This window comes from Sinohyriopsis cumingii, chromosome 12, assembly GCF_028554795.1.
Source record: "Sinohyriopsis cumingii isolate HCF-2022 chromosome 12, ASM2855479v2, whole genome shotgun sequence".
Classification (NCBI taxonomy): domain Eukaryota; kingdom Metazoa; phylum Mollusca; class Bivalvia; order Unionida; family Unionidae; genus Sinohyriopsis; species Sinohyriopsis cumingii.
The window spans coordinates 41,099,562-41,119,640 of NC_142972.1; the positions used below are offsets into that span (position 1 = coordinate 41,099,562).

General features: G+C 31.5%; 1 protein-coding gene across 1 annotated transcript in view; it reads left to right on the forward strand.

The window, feature by feature from the left end:
- Positions 1–20,079, forward strand: part of LOC149786319 (protein O-mannosyl-transferase TMTC1-like) — a 138,938-nt gene that overhangs the window by 71,627 nt on the left and 47,232 nt on the right. The window contains exon 9 of the mRNA XM_089976720.1: positions 17,973–18,137. Within this exon, the coding sequence (XP_089832846.1) occupies positions 17,973–18,137 (165 nt within the window). The remainder of the gene's footprint in view (positions 1–17,972; positions 18,138–20,079) is intronic.

The following is a 20,079-nucleotide window of genomic DNA, read 5'->3' on the forward strand; positions in this document are numbered from 1 at the left end:
TCATGTATGAATTTTAATGTAAGATGATCGTGGGATGGCTCTAGTACACAAAAGTTTTTTTCTTCTTAAAAGCATGAAAACTAATGTGTAAAAAGTTTATTCAAGGATCACGCAGGGCTTCACCAATGTTGCAAAATGTGATTTATTTTCCCTTCTGGTGACAAAATATACCATCTGGCAATTTGGAATTTTTTGTGCATCATTGCTGGTTGTTTAACCTTGTGTATACAACCTTAGGTTCAGAGTGAAGAAATTCGGAGGCACCATGAAACTTGATATAAAATGCACTGGAATTTATCTACTGATAGACAAATTCTTTGTCCATATTGACAAACTATCTTAACAGTGCATTGTTATATCATAATCTGCTTATTCTGATATCTGGCCTGAGTTCTGTAATGCAGTGAGATCGCATTTTTGTATGGAGATTAACCATATGAAGCACCATCTAATAATGGTTAATAATGGTTCTTTCAGACAAAATAGTGTCAGACTATCAGCAGCTCAGTAGTAATTAATATATCTATAGCAAGGTCAAACTGTACTACGATCTGTAGGGTGTACCCAAAAACTGAATATTACGTTGGGACACACACACCCCATTTGAAAATGGGGAAAATAATATAAGACTTGAAAATATGCAAAAATTTAAAGTATTTGTCTGATTTATTTACATGATATTTTAAATGTTTGAGTAAATCTGACAGGTGTGCATCCTAGAATAGACCCTATGTATCTTCCAACAAGGGTGAGTTATAGGAGTTTTTAAAACACCCAAATATGGGGAGAGACAAAATACACACAAAATAGGGATCAAACAAAATATGCAAAATGGAAGTTAAATCAAACATGAAAAATAGAGGTATTTAATGGTGTAAAATTATAATTAGTATTTATTTCCTATGAACTAAAATCAAGTGAAATAAGTAACAGGAGTCAAGTATTAATAAATTTCAATCAATCTGTGACCATGATCTGCTATTGCATAATGTGCTGACTGATCAGCTGTATGTTGCTTGTTTGACTTATTAGGTCTATCAGTTGTATGCTGCTTGTTTGACTGATTAGGTCTATCATTTGTATGCTGCTTGTTTGACTGATTAGGTCTATCAGCTGTATGTTGCTTGTTTGACTGATTAGGTCTATCAATTGTATGTTGCTTGTTTGACTAATTAGGTCTATCAATTGTATGTTGCTTGTTTGACTGATTAGGTCTATCAGCTGTATGTTGCTTGTTGGACTGATTAGGTCTATCAGCTGTATGTTGCTTGTTGGACTGATTAGGTCTAACAAATTGCATAGACCAAGATCTATTGGCACATCATCTGGTTCTGTGCAGTTCGCATTTTTACTAAAATTATAAGTGATTATACTACATGTCAAATGGCTACTCTAGCTTGAAAAAAAAGAAGAAACAATACATCTTCCATTAATTTCAGCTTTAGTTTCATTCTTTCAAGATTATTATTTGAAAATGTGCTGACAATCTACAAATAGAGACACTATTCTGTAGAATGATAGTTGTTATTTTTGTGTAGATATGATACCACTGTTGTGCTTTACTGTGTAGATATCAGCTGTATGTTGCTTGTTTGACTGATTAGGTCTATCAGCTGTATGTTGCTTGTTTGACTGATTAGGTCTATCAATTGTATGTTGCTTGTTTGACTGATTAGGTCTATCAGCTGTATGTTGCTTGTTTGATTAGGTCTAACAAATTGCATAGACCAAGATCTATTGGCACATTATCTGGTTCTGTGCAGTTCGCATTTTTACTCAAATTATAAGTGATTATACTACATGTCAAATGGCTACTCTAGCTTGAAAAAAAAGAAGAAACAATACCTCCTCCATTAATTTCAGCTTTAGTTTCATTCTTTCAAGATTATTATTTGAAAATGTGCTGACAATCTATAAATAAAGACACTATTCTGTACAATGCTTATGTAGTAAATAGAACAATTCTGTGAATGAGAAAGGAACTTAAAAAATTGAAAGTAAATTCAGTTACTGTGGTACATAATAATTTTCATTCCTATTTATTCACAAAACAAGAGTATTACATTGAACCATTTCTTTGGTGCCACAAGCAAGGAAACTAGGAAGCACTTATAGTAACATTATAGAGGGGCATCTGGTCACACACACACACACACACACACACACACACACACACATATATATATATATATATATATATATATATATATATATATATAGAGATATAGATATATAGATATAGATATATATATAAAGAAAGTCATTATGTAATAAATTAACATTAAATTATATGCCTTTTTGCCACTCAATAACCCTAGCATGGCTTTGATTTTTAATGGACTGTTGGTGATTGCAGATTTTATCAATTTAGGTCAGGACTCAGCTCACCCTTTTTTACAATAAACTTATGAACTGTGGGAGGAAGATGTTATTTTCTAAACAGTATATCAATGCTATGACAAAGAGATTACTTCTTTAGATAAAGTTCACCTCAGTAGAATGATCGCTGTTATTTTTGTGTAGATATGATACCACTGTTGTGCTTTACTGTGTAGATATCATACCACTGTTGTGCATTACTGTGTAGATATCATACCACTGTTGTGCTTTACTGTGTAGATATCATACCACTGTTGTGCATTACCGTGTAGATATCATACCACTGTTGTGCTTTACTTTGTAGATATCATACTACTGTTGTGCATTACTGTGTACACTTATTAATATGTAGATATCATAGCACTGTTGTGCATTACTGTGTACCCTTTAGTATTGTTATATAATCTTAAAGAAGCCATGTTAATTCAGTCAGTAAAGTATCTGACTGGCAATTCCAGGGTTATGGGTTCAATACCCACCCAGCCAGCTTGGCCTGGCTGCCTTGGAGTATCTTTGGAACAGGAACCCCCACCTTTGGAATGATACAGCCAATAGTGTGTACAAGTGCTGTTAACACCAGATTCAATGATTTTGAATCATTACCTTCAGGGAATGACTTTACTTCGTGGTTTAAATTTGCATGAAAAACTATTATAAGAGTAATGTGGCAATTTTTCCAAACACTACCATTTAATGGTCAATTGAAAAAGCTGGTTCAGAAATGTGCCTTAGTCAGCACAACGTCTTTTTACAATATTGCTCTACCAGCTCTTATGCCACAAAGTCGAGTTGAACCATTTTTGTTCAAATATACAGTCACTGATAATTAAAACAATAGAAAGTGCTTATCTAATTATTAGACAACAGATTTTAGAAAATATATTTTTAGATACCATTTTGATGTAAAGTATGGCACTTAGAAACTGTATCTCTAATGGTGCAGTTACACCTGTGCAAATTTAAATTCATGTAAACTCTTTTTGTTAATCCCACTGAGTCAGGAGATAAACACAGCAATCACTTTGGCATCCATTTACATGTCTCTACAATTATCTATCTGTCCACAACCTTGATTAAGGTCAATGTTAATTTTTTTTTTTAAATTTCAAGCTTAATAAAGTCAGGCTGAACAAAAGGGAGTCTTCTTTTATTATTTAAAGAGAGCAAAGAAGTACCTTTTTATCCTTTCATGACAACAATGAAGTACCTTTTTATCCTTTAAAGTGAGCAAGGAAGTACATTTTTATCTTTTAAAGGGAGCAAAAAAGTACTGTTTATCATTTAAAGAGAGCAAATAAGTACCTTTTCATTCTTTAAAGAGAACAAATAAGTACCTTTTCATCCTTTAAAGAGAACAAATAAGTACCTTTTTATTGTTTAAAGAGAACAAATAAGTACCTTTTTATCATTTAAAGAGAGCAAAGAAGTACCTTTTTATCCTTTAAAGAGAGCAAAGAAGTAACTTTTTATCCTTTAAAGAGAGCAAAGAAGTACCTTTTTATCATTTAAAGAGAGCAAAGAAGTACCTTTTTATCCTTTAAAGAGAGCAAAGAAGTACCTTTTTATCATTTAAAGAGAACAAATAAGTACCTTTTTATTGTCTAAAGAGAACAAAGAAGTACCTTTTTATCCTTTAAAGAGAACAAATAAGTACCTTTTTATTGTTTAAAGAGAACAAATAAGTACCTTTATATTGTTTAAAGAGAACAAGTAAGTACCTTTTTATCCTTTAAAGAGTGCAAAGAAGTACCTTTTTAATATTTAAAGAGAACAAAGAAGTACCTTTTTATCCTTAAAGAGAACAAATAAGTACCTTTTTATTGTTTAAAGAGAGCAAAGAAGTACCATTTTATCCTTTAAAGAGAGTAAAGAAGTACCTTTGTATCATTTAAAGAGAACAAATAAGTACCTTTTTATCCTTTAAAGAGAGCAAAGAAGTACCTTTTTATCCTTTAAAGAGAGCAAAGAAGTACCTTTTTATCATTTAAAGAGAGCAAAGAAGTACCTTTTTATCCTTTAAAGAGAGCAAAGAAGTACCTTTTTATCCTTTAAAGAGAACAAATAAGTACCTTTTTATTGTTTAAAGAGAACAAATAAGTACCTTTTTATCATTTAAAGAGAGCAAAGAAGTACCTTTTTATCCTTTAAAGAGAGCAAAGAAGTACATTTTTATCATTTAAAGAGAACAAATAAGTACCTTTTTATCATTTAAAGAGAGCAAAGAAGTACCTTTTTATCCTTTAAAGAGAGTAAAGAAGTACCTTTGTATCATTTAAAGAGAACAAATAAGTACCTTTTTATCCTTTAAAGAGAGCAAAGAAGTACCTTTTTATCATTTAAAGAGAGCAAAGAAGTACCTTTTTATCCTTTAAAGAGAGCAAAGAAGTAACTTTTCTCCTTTAGAGAGAGGAAAGAAGTGCCTTTTTTTCTTTGAAAGAGAGCAAAGAAGTACCTTCTTACTGTTTAAAGAGAGCCAAGAAGTACCTTTTCTCCTTTAGAAAGAAAAAAGAAGTGCTTTTTTATCTTTTAAAGAGAGCAATCAAATATCTTTTCTCCTTTAAAGAGAGCAAAGAAATGCCATTTTATCCTTGAAAGAGAGAAAGCAAGTACATTGTAAATTTAGTGAAAAAGTAGGCATTGAACGTTAGATTCTTGATAACACTTTCTAAAATTAAAATTTGCCAAAATGTTGCCAGAGTTGGAATGGGTTGAGACATGATTGATTGTATTAGAGCTACAATTTATAAACTTTTTCACTGTCAAGCTGATAGAGAAATTAATAAATGGGTATGACCACGTGTGTGGAATGATTTTGTGCATGAATATTTTTTTACATCCAACACTTAAATGTCAGACAGCATGAGAGTGTAATATTATATTTCTGTGTCGATCCATTTTCTCATATTCAGTAAACGTAGCATGAACTTTTCATGATTTTCATGTTTACGACATATAAATAGTTACACCTGCTATCAAGGAGAATAAAATTAAGTTGATTTTTACTGACTCACTGCATTTGCACAAAAAAATATTTTTGACTATCAATTGACTTAAATAAGTGCTGTAACATTGCTTTTTATTGTCTTGCTACATTTGAAGAAATGATGTATCATTATCAATTTAACTACTGATTGCTGTCTTGCTACAATTGCACAAAAAAAGATTTATGGTTCTAGTTTTATTTTTAGAATGACTTTCTTGTACTTGGTGCCAGTAAGTTTCATTGGGCATCAGATACAAGGGAGTTGAAAGGAAGATAATTAAGACATTTAATTCTATATTATTCACATGAAGGGAAAGTTTTTGCATAAACTTGTAGATAGGTAGCTAATATCAATTGCAACCCTTTAGTACAAAAACTTTTCTGTCATTCTGTAATTTATATACGGTACATCCAAGCCCGCTTCTCCATGTTTCTTCACTTTGTTTTTAATGGGAAAATATGTGTATAATTTGCAATGACACATAGCATTACTCCCTGCTGAAATTTCGTATAATGTAACTATGTATATATATATATATATATATATATATATATATATATATATATATATATATATATATATATATATATATATATATATATATATATATATATATATATATATATATATATATAGCATGTATGCTGATTGACCATGATATGTATAAAATTTTCATTAAAAGGAAGCAAGGCTTTCCTTTTCATGAAAAATTTATATGAGTGGTATATCAAAGATACAGGATATATACTATTCATTTATTTTATTTATATAACATACTTGCATTCCAACATTACATTTTCATTCATATTGATTAAATAAATATAAGACACATTTAAACAAGAAAAGTAGAGCAGTACAAATACAGCATGATTAAATATTTGAATATTGAACACACTAGCTTTTTCACATTGTAGATAGCATATTTAATAGAGTTGGAAATATAAACTAAGCAAAATGAGGAACCAGCAAGAGGTAATTCAAACATTTACACTTACATTTAATCTAAATCATTATTATGCTTTAATTAACATTGTATGCCAAAAATACAGTTCTTTCTATCTTCCATTTGTAACTTTCCCCTTTGTGCTGTTTCATGTGACTACATTTTTCCATCATTCATAGGTCCAGAGACATCATTGCATGACACAGATGAACATTCATCACACTAGTGTTTTAGTGGATTTTTGCTGGTACCTTTCAACAAAGGTTCAGATAGAGAGAGGGAAAGAAATGGGTTGGTGGGGTTGGAGAAACTTACCATAAAGGCATTTATTCATTGCCAATCTCTATACTTCTTTATTGGTTGATCGGTCTGCTGCCTTATCAACCCTCAGAATAATTAACACCATTTTTCAGCACAAGATAGGCTATGCATGACAGCCAGTATTAATGGGGGAGGAAGAACCCAGGAAAACCCCAGAAAGAACCAATGTTTTGAGGGTGTTAATATAAAGCAATCTGATATACCAATACTGGTGGTATATCATATCGTGATCCACTCATGGTGCATTTACATATTTATGAATTTCCTCTGATTGATCATTAACAATATTAAAATAACAAGAAAAATAATAATAATCCATGTTTTCTAAATGGATTAAACATAGTACACAATTTCATTGCAATGCCTACTGTTTTTCCTTTAATCTCCCTCTCTCTCCCACTCTGACATGCATAAAGGACAAAATATGTGGAAAGAGAAAGAAACAAAATTGAGCTTGCTCTTTCAAAATGAACTTACACCAAATAACCTACAAGAACCTGTGTCTTCATAATGATATGTGTACACTTTCCATAAGACTTATTGACAGTGTTCACAATACCAATGATGCAAAGTTGCAATAGTCTGTCAAGACCAATGATACAAAGTTGCAATAGTCTGTCAACACCAATGATACAAAGTTGCAATAGTCTGTCAATACCAATGATACAAAGTTACAATATCCTCGTCACCAATTTGACAACTTAAATCTCATCCTTAGGTCAGATTTTCTTAACTTGTCAGACTTAAGAACGCATAACATTTGGAGATAACAACAGTCATTTTTTTGTTGTTGTAATCAAATTTCAACTCATAAACTTGTCTATAAATGTTATGATGATAACATTTTAAGAGCATTTAACTCCTTGGGTGAGTAGATATCCTAATTTAACTACTTAATGTGCTTATTTACCCCATTTTCACTAAATGCATACAGGTTTTCCTAATATAGGGACTGGTGTCTTGCCTTCAGGTAATATAGCTTGAGCATTTTTTATTCTAAGTTGGAAACAGTACTCTAACAGCACATCAGTCCAATAATGGCTACATGGTGTTAATTAAAGTTATAAAAATGTAAAATTGAAGAATTGCACAAAATCTTCATAAGTGGCATGGAAGCAAATAGGTGCAAAATTTACTATTTTCTTATAACATTCAAACTATACAGTGATTGTGCATTTTTGTTTTTAGATTTTGGTGATTCAAATCACAAACACATTGTTGTTATATGAAGCTGAGAAAATGGGAGCAATGTACTTTCCCAGTGACACACATCGGCAGCCAACAAGCCAGCTAGGGCTGGTATGGAATGGTACTGAGCCCATGACCACTGGATTACTAGTCCAAAGCTCTACCAGCTGAGCTACAGTGGTTCCCTGTACTGTAGTGATAAGTGTGTTTTTGACAAAGAGTTAGCTACAACAACTTTAAGGAAAAAGAATGAGGCACAAATATTGTACAATAAAGGGTGTAAAAGATTTTCAGATACACAAGTAATTAAGATACATAAGAAGTGATTAAGATACATAAAAGTACTTAAGATACATGAGAAGTAATTAAAATACGTAAGAAGTAATTCATTTTTTTTTTCATAGTGCCAGTTTGATGTTCAACATTATTTCATCATCACTGGAAAAAAATCAAGAAGGACCTTAAAAAATATAGATATTTGAGAAAGAAAGTTTTTACATGCCCGGTAAAAATAGGCGCCTTACTGATTAAGTACATTGCAATTTGTTTAGTGATGAAAGGTGATACTGAGATCACAGCTTCATAGAGTCCAATTCATCTCACAATAAAGGTATTGTTACTGGGTGGTAGAGGGTGATTACACGTGATTACAGCACCATACAGGCAATTCACTCAACAATAAAGGTATTGTTTTTGGGAGTTACAGTGAGCTAACTAAATTGTCATGCTTCCCATGTTTTGTGCAATCAAGCAGTTTTTTTAATTATTTTATTGCCTCCCATGGTCTCCTAGCTAAATGGAGTTATATTATTTGAATTTCTTTGAGAAGTATTAAGAAGAAATAGCCTAATCATTTCAATAGTATTGATATTAATAAGTACTAGCATAGATATTAATAAGTACTAGTATTGACATTAATAAGTACTAGTATTGATTTTTTAAGTACTAGTATTGATATTAATAAGTACTAGTATTGATACTAATAAGTACTAGTATTGATATTATTAAGTACTAGTATTGATATTAATAAGTACTAGTATTGATATTAATAAGTACTAGTAATGATATTAATAAGTACTGGTAATGATATTAATAGTAATAGTATTGTTATTAATAAGTAATTGGTATTGATATTAATAAGTATTAGTATTGATCTTAATAAGTATTAGTATTGATATTAATAAGTACTGGTACTATTATTAATAAGTAATATTATTGATAATAATAAGTACTAGCATTGATATTAATAAGTAATAGTACTGATATTAATAAGTAATAGTATTGATGTTCATAAGTACTAGTAGTTATATTAATAAATACTGATACTGTTATTAATAAGTAATATTACTGATATTAATAAGTACTAGCTTTAATATTAATAAGTAATATATTGATATCAATAAGTATTAATATTGATATTAATAAGCAATAGTATTGATATTAATAAGTAATAGGATTGATGTTAATAAGTACTAGTATTGATATTAATAAGTATGGTACTAGTATTTGTATTAATAAGTACTGGTACTGTTATCAATAAGTAATATTATTGATATTAATAAGTACTAGTATTGAGATCAATAACTACTGTTATTGTTATTAATAAGTACTATTATGGATATTAATAAGTACTATTATTGTTATTAATAAGTACTATTATGGATATTAATAAGTACTATTATTGTTATTAATAAGTACTATTATGGATATTAATAAGTACTATTATTGTTATTAATAAGTAATATTATGGATATTAATAAGTACTATTATTGTTACTAATAAGTACTATTATGGATATTAATAAGTACTATTATTGTTATTAATTATTACTATTATTGTTATTAATAAGTAAAATTATTGATAATAATAAGTAATAGTATTGGTATTAGTAAGTACTTTTATTGTTATTAATAAGTACTAGTAATGATATTTACAAGTATGTACCATGTTCTGATTAAGTTAAATTAACACAACAAAATGTGCAAAATGTATTATCCATATTTCTTTTTTATCCTGCTGTCCATCCATCTGTCTGTGCTTCTCCTCCCATGCTGTTGGTAGGATTTGACTGAAATTTTGTAGGTTACATATGTGATTGGTATAACTATGCAATAAGGTTGTTTATATTTCTTTGCCTCATTTCTTGTTAACTTATTGAAAAGCAGTAGCAAAACTAGTAATACTTTGAGAATAATATTTTGGGAAGAAACTTTTTCTCCGTTATGCCGCTTGAAGGATTTTGTTCAAACTGTTTAGGCTAAATACTAAAGTTGTTGATGTAGAATAAATGTACAGTTAAGTTTGACTTTTTCTTCAGTCGTATTATTTTGTGTAGATTTTATAAAATTTATTTAAAGAAGAAATTATTTTGAAAAGTGAAGTGGTAGGAAGAAGCCAGTAATCACTTCCTTAAAAGAAAACTGATGGAGGGATCTCGCTGAACTTTGAATATCTAAATAAGTGGTTGGTACTTGTTTTATTTTTTTCTTCTGCTTCATTTGTTGGAAAAGATTTGGAACTCTTTGTGGGAAAGTTTGTATTTGAGAATTAAGTGGTAACAATAAGCTTGTTATTACATATTTTCCTATGTTGCTTGAATTATTTTGTTGAATCTATGAAGGCTAAATAAGTAGGTCAGTGCATAGATATGCAATTAAATTTTTCTTTTCTCTTTAATGTTTGTTTGGCAGATTTCTTTAAAATTGTTTTTAAAAAGATTTTAGTTTTAGAAGCAGTGGCAGTAAGAACTGTCATCTCTTCTCCTCCAATGCTGCTCAAAGGATTTGCTGAATTTGTTTAAGGCTAAATAAGTGGTTGCTATAGATGGGCAATAAGCATTTTACATTTTTTTTCTGTACTTAATTTATTTTTGGGGAATAATTTGTTGAAATAGAGAGATTGTGAGATCAAGAAAGAAGTTCATTAAGCCTATATTCAAGAGCTGCTAAAAAGCTTTAACTGAAATTTGTTTTTAAGGCTAAATAAGTGTGACATACAATCACATCAAGGCTTTACTTTTTTCCTCTAGCTTGTTCATGGGGACAGCATGCAAATTTTGTTTTAGTTGTCATGCTTTCATGCATTTCCCAGAGTTATCCACACTCTTAGTGCTAAATTTATTTGCTATATGTATGATATTTCTTATATATAAAGTATGATAAATTGTGTGTGTGTCACACAGCTTTTAATGGTTTGTCTTCATTCTTGTTAAACTTTATTGATGGGAGATTGGCATGTGCACAATATTCTGCAATCATGCTCCAAGACATTATTCCAGGTTCTGCTTCTCCCTTGGTGTTAACTACATATTTTGGGACTTGTATCACCCGTTGAAGCAAGATGGTCAGGGGCATTCGTGTGTTATGGACACATTTATATTGGGTTTTTTTTCCATAAATATTTTGACACATTGTTGTAATAATAATCCATGTGGTTGACATCATGTCATGTAAAAAGCTGGAAGGACTTCATTGAATTTCTGTAGGTGCAGTGGTTGTTGTAGGTGCAATGGTATACTTCTTTCCTGTGACTTTTTTGTTTTTTTGCTGTATTAAATTTCTGAAATAATTGCCAAAAATGACATTAGAAAGTGGAATTTCAGGTGGAAGATTATGATTGATTTTAGCAAACTAAATGGAGGATTTGGAAATGGCTGGTCTATATGTACTATAAGGGGAATTGTTACTTGAAGCATGGGAGGATTTGGAAATGGCTGGTCTGTATGTACTATAAGGGGAATTGTTACTTGAAGCATGGGAGGATTTGGAAATGGCTGGTCTGTATGTACTATAAGGGGAATTGTTACTTGAAGCATGGGAGGATTTGGAAATGGCTGGTCTGTATGTACTATAAGGGGAATTGTTACTTGAAGCATGGGAGGATTTGGAAATGGCTGGTCTATATGTACTATAAGGGGAATTGTTACTTGAAGCATGGGAGTACGCATGTATATGGCTGAATCTATATCTAGTTGAACTAAAATTCTTTCTACTGTTCAGTCATTTATTTTAATGGGTATTAACTTTTTTTAAATTTTAATTAATTTTTTTTTTACAATACTTAAATTTGTAGATTGGGAAAATGGTCAGTTGATTTGGTACCATAGGAGGATCATGTTTCTAAACATTTGTGTTTTTTGTAGCAAACACAAAATCTAAAAACATTGGTAGTCTACTCAAAGAAAAAGTTGTGAATTCAAAGTACTGTAACTATCAATATTCTTTCTCTCTTTTCAAAATTAGTTCAATTAGTTCAATTTTTTTAACATTACAACACAGTCAGTGAAGAGAAATAATCATTCAACTGGATTTTTTAACATTCGAAAGATCATTCATCTGAAAAAAGATTTAATGATAGATTTTGTGCTTTTTTTTGTACCTGCTTCTTGAACAACTTAATACATTTTCAGCAGTAAGATGGATTCAGGTATATTAAAATAATCTTGATATCCACAAGCCTGTTAGATGGATTAAGGTGTATTAAAGCAGTCTTGATATCCACAAGCCTGTTAGATGGATTAAGGTGTATTAATGCAGTCTTGATATTCACAAGTCTGTTATCAAAGCATCATTTTAAACAGTGGTAACAATTTTCAGAACAATATTTGTCCCATCTGAAACATCTTCTACAATATATTCTTTATTTGAAGATAATATAACTGTACAATTAAATATTCAGAAATTCATTAGTCACAAGTTTATAAAATCTATGAATAAACCTCAAAGATCTGAATGAATTTGTGAGGTAATAATTCATGAATTATTTAATTATATTATAAGGCAATTAGGTGCACTGGTTGAATTTTTCATTACATGCTCAAAAGATTCATTAAAGTCCTTACTATAACTAACATGGCATAACACACTATTACATACTCTAAAGATTTATTGAAGCCCTTATTACAACTAAGATGGCATAACACACTATTACATACTCTAAAGATTTATTGAAGTCCTTACTACAAGTAACATGGCATAACACAATATTACATACTCTAAAGATTTATTAAAGTCCTTACTATAACTAACATGGCATAACACACTATTACATACTCTAAAGATTTATTGAAGTCCTTACTACAACTAACATGGCATAACACAATATTACATACTCTAAAGATTTATTGAAGTCCTTACTACAACTAACATGGCATAACACAATATTACATACTCTAAAGATTTATTGAAGTCCTTACTACAACTAACATGGCATAACACAATATTACATACTCTAAAGATTTATTGAAGTCCTTACTATAACTAACATGGCATAACACAATATTATACATTCTACAAATTCACTGAAGTCCTTACTATACCATTACAAAACACAATACTACAAGCTCTGAAGATTCATTGAAGTTCTTACTATAACTAACATGGCTTAACACAATATTACAAGATCTAAAGATTCATTGAAGTCCTTACTGTAACTAACATGGCATAACACAATACCACAAGCTCTACAGATTTATTGAAGTCTTTACTGTAACTAACATGGCATAACACAATAACCATTTTTATACTTAGAATGATTCAGCTGATGTGCACAATTGATTCCTCCAACCAACTCCAATATGGAGAGAAAATTAAACCAGGATGTACATTTGGTCAGAGAAATCCAAATATTTGCTCTCATTATCAAAATAATGTTTTTACACAGATACCATACTCAAACTAATATAAAACCAGGATGCTTAGGAAATTCATTTTTGGGGTAAATACTGTGTACACCAACATACAAGTCGGGTCAACCTGCATAAAACAATTCTGATCTGACATCGCATAATGTGCCATCAGATCGAGGTCTATGTTGCTTGTTTTACTGATTACTCCTAAGAAAGCTGCACAGACCCATATATGTTATGTGATGGCATATCCAAGTCCATGCAGGTTGCAGTTAGATCCCACTGGAAAACTAGTGTACACTTGGGGTAAAATGTTGATCCTATGCACACGTCTCCTTACCCTAAAACTGCATTGTTAACTGAACTATATGTAATCATCAGAAAAATTCAATGGAGAGCCTGCCTAATTCTGCCTTGAATTTAGTCAGTTTTCAGCTTCTGTCCTATAAAAATGTTATTATTGGTATGTCTGTTTTATAATATGTAATGTAAATCAATATAGCTACGTTGTTCATAATGTGAAAAATAAAATTTTGGCTTTCAAAGCTCTGATCATTCCCAATGAATAGGAGCATTATAACTAGTGTAAATAAAGAAATTGTGCTTTAAAGGAAATCCTAAAATGTGACAGTAATATGGAAGACAGGGGCCTGTAACATGCTTCAAACAGTATTGCATATGTGTTAAGGGAGCCATACACTATGCTATGGCTTTGTGTGGAGCATGTAATGGTCCCAGTGTGCTATGCCAAATGTTTGTTTGACATAAAAGGATAAACACTTATGCACATCTAGTATAGAGCTTGTGTTGGGAACAAATATCCAAAATATAAAACCCGAAAGTCATCACTAATCCTGTAACAAGTGTCAGTAAATGGGCAGACACTTTCTGTATTTGGTCTTAGTATGTTTTTTCAAGGAGCCTAGTTATCCTGTTGCAATAATTACAAACAATGGAGCTGCCTCCTTTGCAATGGACAAAGTATTCTACATTAAACAGTTAAAAACAGAAATCTACAAACAAAACATTTTTTCAGCAGCATTTTGTTAATGTTAAATAAATTACTTTACTATGAAATTATGCAAATGACCTGAAATATTTGAAATAAGGGTGGGGTGCTTATAAGATGGAGGTGCTTCATAGAATGAATAAGACATGTAGACCACACAATGATATTCAGATATCCTAATCAAGTATCAATGAACATTTAACAGTAAAATGTAAAGTGATCTGTTCAGGTTCACCTCTTTTCACAGGTACAATCTCAGGTGGTGCAATAAACAAAAAAGGAACATACCTGTGACAGATTTTTGACATCAGTTTACAATATACAGACATTATTGTTTGAAAGAAAACTGAATTTGAATAAGCGTTGTTCAGTAATGTAATTATAAAGAAAAGACAAATGTATAATATATGACTTCTTTTTCTGTACAGGATACAGGTCATTACTTTTTCTGCTATAAGGAATCAACCATTTAATTTTCTGGGTGGGTCCAGGGATTTATTGGGGGAAAGAATTATGGGTCCCAAATAGGTTTTAAAATATGCTTTTGCTCTGATTTTTAGGGGAAAAAAAACAGTTCTTTCCATCATATTGGTTGAATTAAAAATTATCTTGAGATAAAAGAATACAATATATCCAAGACAGAAAGAAAATACACACCCCTCCACCACCCCATAAAAAGATGATTAATGGTTGGTACTAAATAGGCTGATTTATAACCAACACTGCTTCATTAAACTTGTGTTAAATGAGTTATTGTGTCTTATGTAACTACTTGTAAAACCTGTCCTGCTTGATAGGAGAGAAATATTTCATATGGTATAAGACTGGGTGGGGGGGGGTAAATTTTTACTAATTAGGCAGAAAGGAAATTTGGTACAGAAATCACATATAAAGATATATATAAAAGAGTTATTTAAAACTGGGGTGTCCTTACAGAAATATTTTCAACTTTTGCAATACTTTGATATACCTATATTGTACATTCTGCCATTAAAAATTACCTAAAAAGTAAGCATTTCTTTTTTTTTTAAACTTACAATTTATCATATGTACCTTACAAATTTATATTTCAGTTATACCCATTTGAAAATGGTTTACTATTTCTAATATAACTATGGTGCATCCAAAAAGTACATTCTTAAAATAAAAGTTCAAAATAAACTCTCATATTACCCTAGGAAAGGATTTTAGGGATAATTTGTATGTACTTCATACCTTTTTGGTACTTGTGGGCATGTACTTGGGTCCAAAGGCAAATGTAATTAAATGATACCTGTACATATGTTACTTTGATGTTCATTTCTGATGCACAGTTCACGCTAGAAGCATGAAACTTGATGAGGATATGCACCTCTATTAGTACTACACTATTACAACAAAAAGGATGGCAATGTTACCTATACTTATACTGGCTTTGCTCATGCATTATATGTACCTGAATACTACATGACTGATGACTTTGGTGTGTTTTATGCATACTATTTTACCTTTAGAGTCATGAAACTTAGCGAGGGGACACATCGTGGTATACAGAAGGCCCTTCCAACCTGTGAAGTTGACATTAGGAATATATTTTTTAATATGGTGATTATGGTGATAAACTTTCCATGTAATGACTATACACTGTATATTGCTTCAGGTTACTATCAGCACATTAACTGTGTAAATTGTATGTGTAATTGAGTTGGTATTACAAGAGTGGATTGCATTTCATGTGAGGTCTTCTGTAACTGGTGTATGTATGTATGTATGTATGTATGTATGTATGTATGTATGTCTATCTATCTGTCTGTCTGTCTGTCTGTATGTATGTCTGTCTGTCTGTCTGTATGTATGTATGTATTGTATGTATGTATGTATGTATGTATGTATGTATGTATGTATGTATGTGTGTATGTATGTGTGTATGTCTGTGCATGCATACATACATACGTGTGCGTGTCATGTCTAATGCCAATTTAATTTCCACATAATACCTCATCTACAGTTATCAAAACTTGGCAGATGGCTTGCACCCGCTGTAAGAAGGAACTTTGTTCATGTTGGAGTCAAAACAATCAAACAACAAGGTCAATGTGACTGAAAAATGAAAAATAGTTTTTGCACAATAACTTAAGTTCTCCACCATCTGTACTTTCCAAGCCATGTGCTTGCAATTGGTTTAAGAAATACATCTCCAAACATTTCAGGTCAAAAGGTCCAAGATAAATCTCACTTTCAAAGAAGAAAAATGGTTTCTACATAAAACTTAGTTCTTCTTTACTTACCAGGACTAAATTTTGTGGACTGCTTGCACCTGGCTTAGGGACACTGCTCTGGTGGCCTGGTGGTTAGAGCGTCTGCCTCAGAAGTGGGAGGTCGTGGGTTCAAACCCCGGCTGAGTCATACCAAAGACTTACAAAAATGGTACTAACAGCTGCCTCACTAGGCGGTCAGCCTGGAGTCAGGATAATGTGACTGGGTGGGACATCATGCTGCGTGTCTGTGACATGATGCCCCAGTGCTAGACAACACTATAAACTGCCACAAAGCAGACATCATAGTGATATGACTGAAAAATAGTTAAAGCTACTTTAAAAGTCCTAATCACACACACACACACACACACACACACACACCTGGCTTAGGGAAGAAGACTACTGATTTTGGAGACAAACAGGAAAAAGTGACTGTGGCTGAAAAAAGAAAATTTATTTCTTCATAATAACATAATTTCTACATCACCAACCTGGACCAAACATTCAGGATAGTTTACAGTAAGGAAGAATCATGTCAATGTGACTTAAGGAAGAATAGTGGTTTCTGCACAAAAGTTACAGCTTTTTTGTAAAGGACTATTAAACACAGAAAGCAAATAATGTTCACATCTTCCTTGACATATTCATGTAAATCAAATCATAATTATTTTCTATTGTATCCAAGTAGGTCAATGGACAAGATATCAGAAAGGGGACAGTGGCGAATGCTTTCTGGAAATTTGCCAGTGCTCAATGTGATCCTGTTGACTTCCTTTTATTAAAAGTTTTCATCAAAGTGTTTTCCTTGTATTATTCAGTCTGAGCATGATGCTTGTTTGATTTTGCATTCATATGAAATAGGTACAGGACACACAGCTTGAGTTCCAAAATGAGACTAAATCAAGGCATGCAATATACCAAAATGAGACAAACATAGGCATACAGAGTACCAAAATGAGAAAAAATCAAGGCACACAGGGTATAAAGATGAGACAAAAATCAAGGCACACAGAGTACCAAATTGAGACTAAATCAAGGCACACAGGGTATGAAGATGAGACAAAATCAAGGCAAACAGGGTATAAAGATGAGACAAAATCAAGGCACACAGAGTACCAAATTGAGACTAAATCAAGGCACACAGGGTATGAAGATGAGACAAAATCAAGGCACACAGGATACCAAAATTAGACCACAAAAAAAGCACACAGTGTATGAAAATAAAAGTTAATTAAAATGGTGAATTATTTCTAACTTTCTGATTTTTTATTTTTCTTTATTGCAGTTTGGGGTTCTGTCTGGCTGTAGGGGTGGGTGTGCACACTTTGCTGAGGAGGTGGAGCCAACACAGGATTCTAATAATAGCCAGCTTTGTGGGACTGCTAGCAATAATGACATGGAAGACCCTCAGACAGAATGAAGTATGGAGGAATAGGGAGACACTCTTCAGGTAAAGTACAGCATGTTAAAATAAAATTATTAGATTTCAACAAAGTTAGTAAAAAAATTTACAAATGTGGCAAAGAGACTAAATTTGCAACAATACTGATTTGTCTATTGCTTGTTTACTACTAAGGATTGAAAATCATAAATCTATGAAAATCATATGAGATAGTTATTTTTCTATCTTATATACTAGCTTACAAATTGAGACCAGCAGCAAACAATATAGACCCTGATCTGCCTTCACATAATGTAACAGTTTGTTGTTTGTTCTGCTGATTATTGCTGTCTATGTATTATGCAACAGTAGATCTGGGATTGTGCAGTTTGCCCTTGAACTTGACTTATAAGCGAGTGAATATGGTACTTGATATTTCAATCTAAAATCTTTTCATTATTAAAAACTTGCAATTGATTTTACTCAAAAATAAGATAGAAAAATATATTTTCTTTTTCAACTGCAATTTATTCTTTTATACATGAAAAAATATAATGAATTAGAGAGGAACACAAACATTATTGTCTGTCCATGGGAGTCATACTACCTTATCATGATTGAAGTGATACATACTTGTAATCAGTGAATGAGATGGGATCCCTGACCTTACCTTAGTTAGCAGGAAATGCATTATTATGAAGTTTCTTATAGTGAGGGAGTTATGTACATACAAATGGTAAAGTAATATAAGTATTTAATATACTCATGCATATTTGTAATAAGGAAAGCATATTAAACATTTTTCCATATATTTTTCCATTCCATATATATTGAAGTTCTGGTAATACAGTTTATAAGGAAATTCATTTCATTGTGAATATTTTTTATTGGTCCTGTAGGGTTTTGATAAAAGGGGTTCAACAGTATCCATACAAAATACATAATGACAATCAGCTTTGCATGAAAATTTGTAATAAGAATTCTGTACTTAGAACTGAGCCAACAGAAACATAAATCAATGCCTGGAGATCAGAAAGCTTTGAGCTTGAGTTTATTTCCACCCTCAGCCAATCACAAATGAGATTTCAAAAAGTAATATTCTTTGTGATTGGGTGAAACAAAATCTAAGGCTGAAACTCAAGATGGAAGATTTATTTAATGTCCAGGCCAGATCTGCTGATATATGAGAGGTATTTTAAAACTTCAGAATATTTTCTTTTAATTTCTTTGTGTCTTTGAACTTGTCAATTAATCTAATGCTGATTGATGGACAAAATAATGTTGTATAGAATGAACTGCAGCGGTGTCTACAGCATGCCTGGCATTACATTGGCAGATATATGCATATGATGTAACAGTAAAATGACTGTGATGTAAAAATGTTTGAGGAGAATAATTCTGCTACCAATCAGAGAGCATACTGTAAAATCTGGTCACTCTTAGTGTACTCTCTCACTAACATTAATGCTGACTTGGATGAAGTTTATAATGTAATTCTTTTCTTACGAGTCTAGGCTCTTACAAAAAGGAACAGGAAACAATTGAAGACAGCAAGCTTTGTAAAATTTAAAAAATAATTGTTTCCCGTAGAACATCAACTGAAAAATGAGAAAATAAACTTGTAATTTTATGAATCAAATCCAAGAATTAAAATATAGAAGTCCTAGTAATAAAAAGTCCTGAATGAAACCGAGTTCGAATCCCAATGAAATCCAAAATGGAAGACGATGATGTCTGTTTTAACCTGTGAAGTGATAGTATCAACAGTCTCTTGTTGACTCACAGAAAATATCATTCCAGTTTTTTAAATTCTGTATCAATTTTGATAAATGTCCTTGTCCAAGAATTAATTTAGAGCACTTTAGTATTTCCAGGGAACAGAATCACTTGAATTCAAAATAATCTGAAGAAAATTAAATAATTAGCCCAAACTGGACACAACATAAACAACTTGACAATTCTTTCTTAATACATCAGTAATAAGTATAACTAAGTAGTGAAACAGATTCCC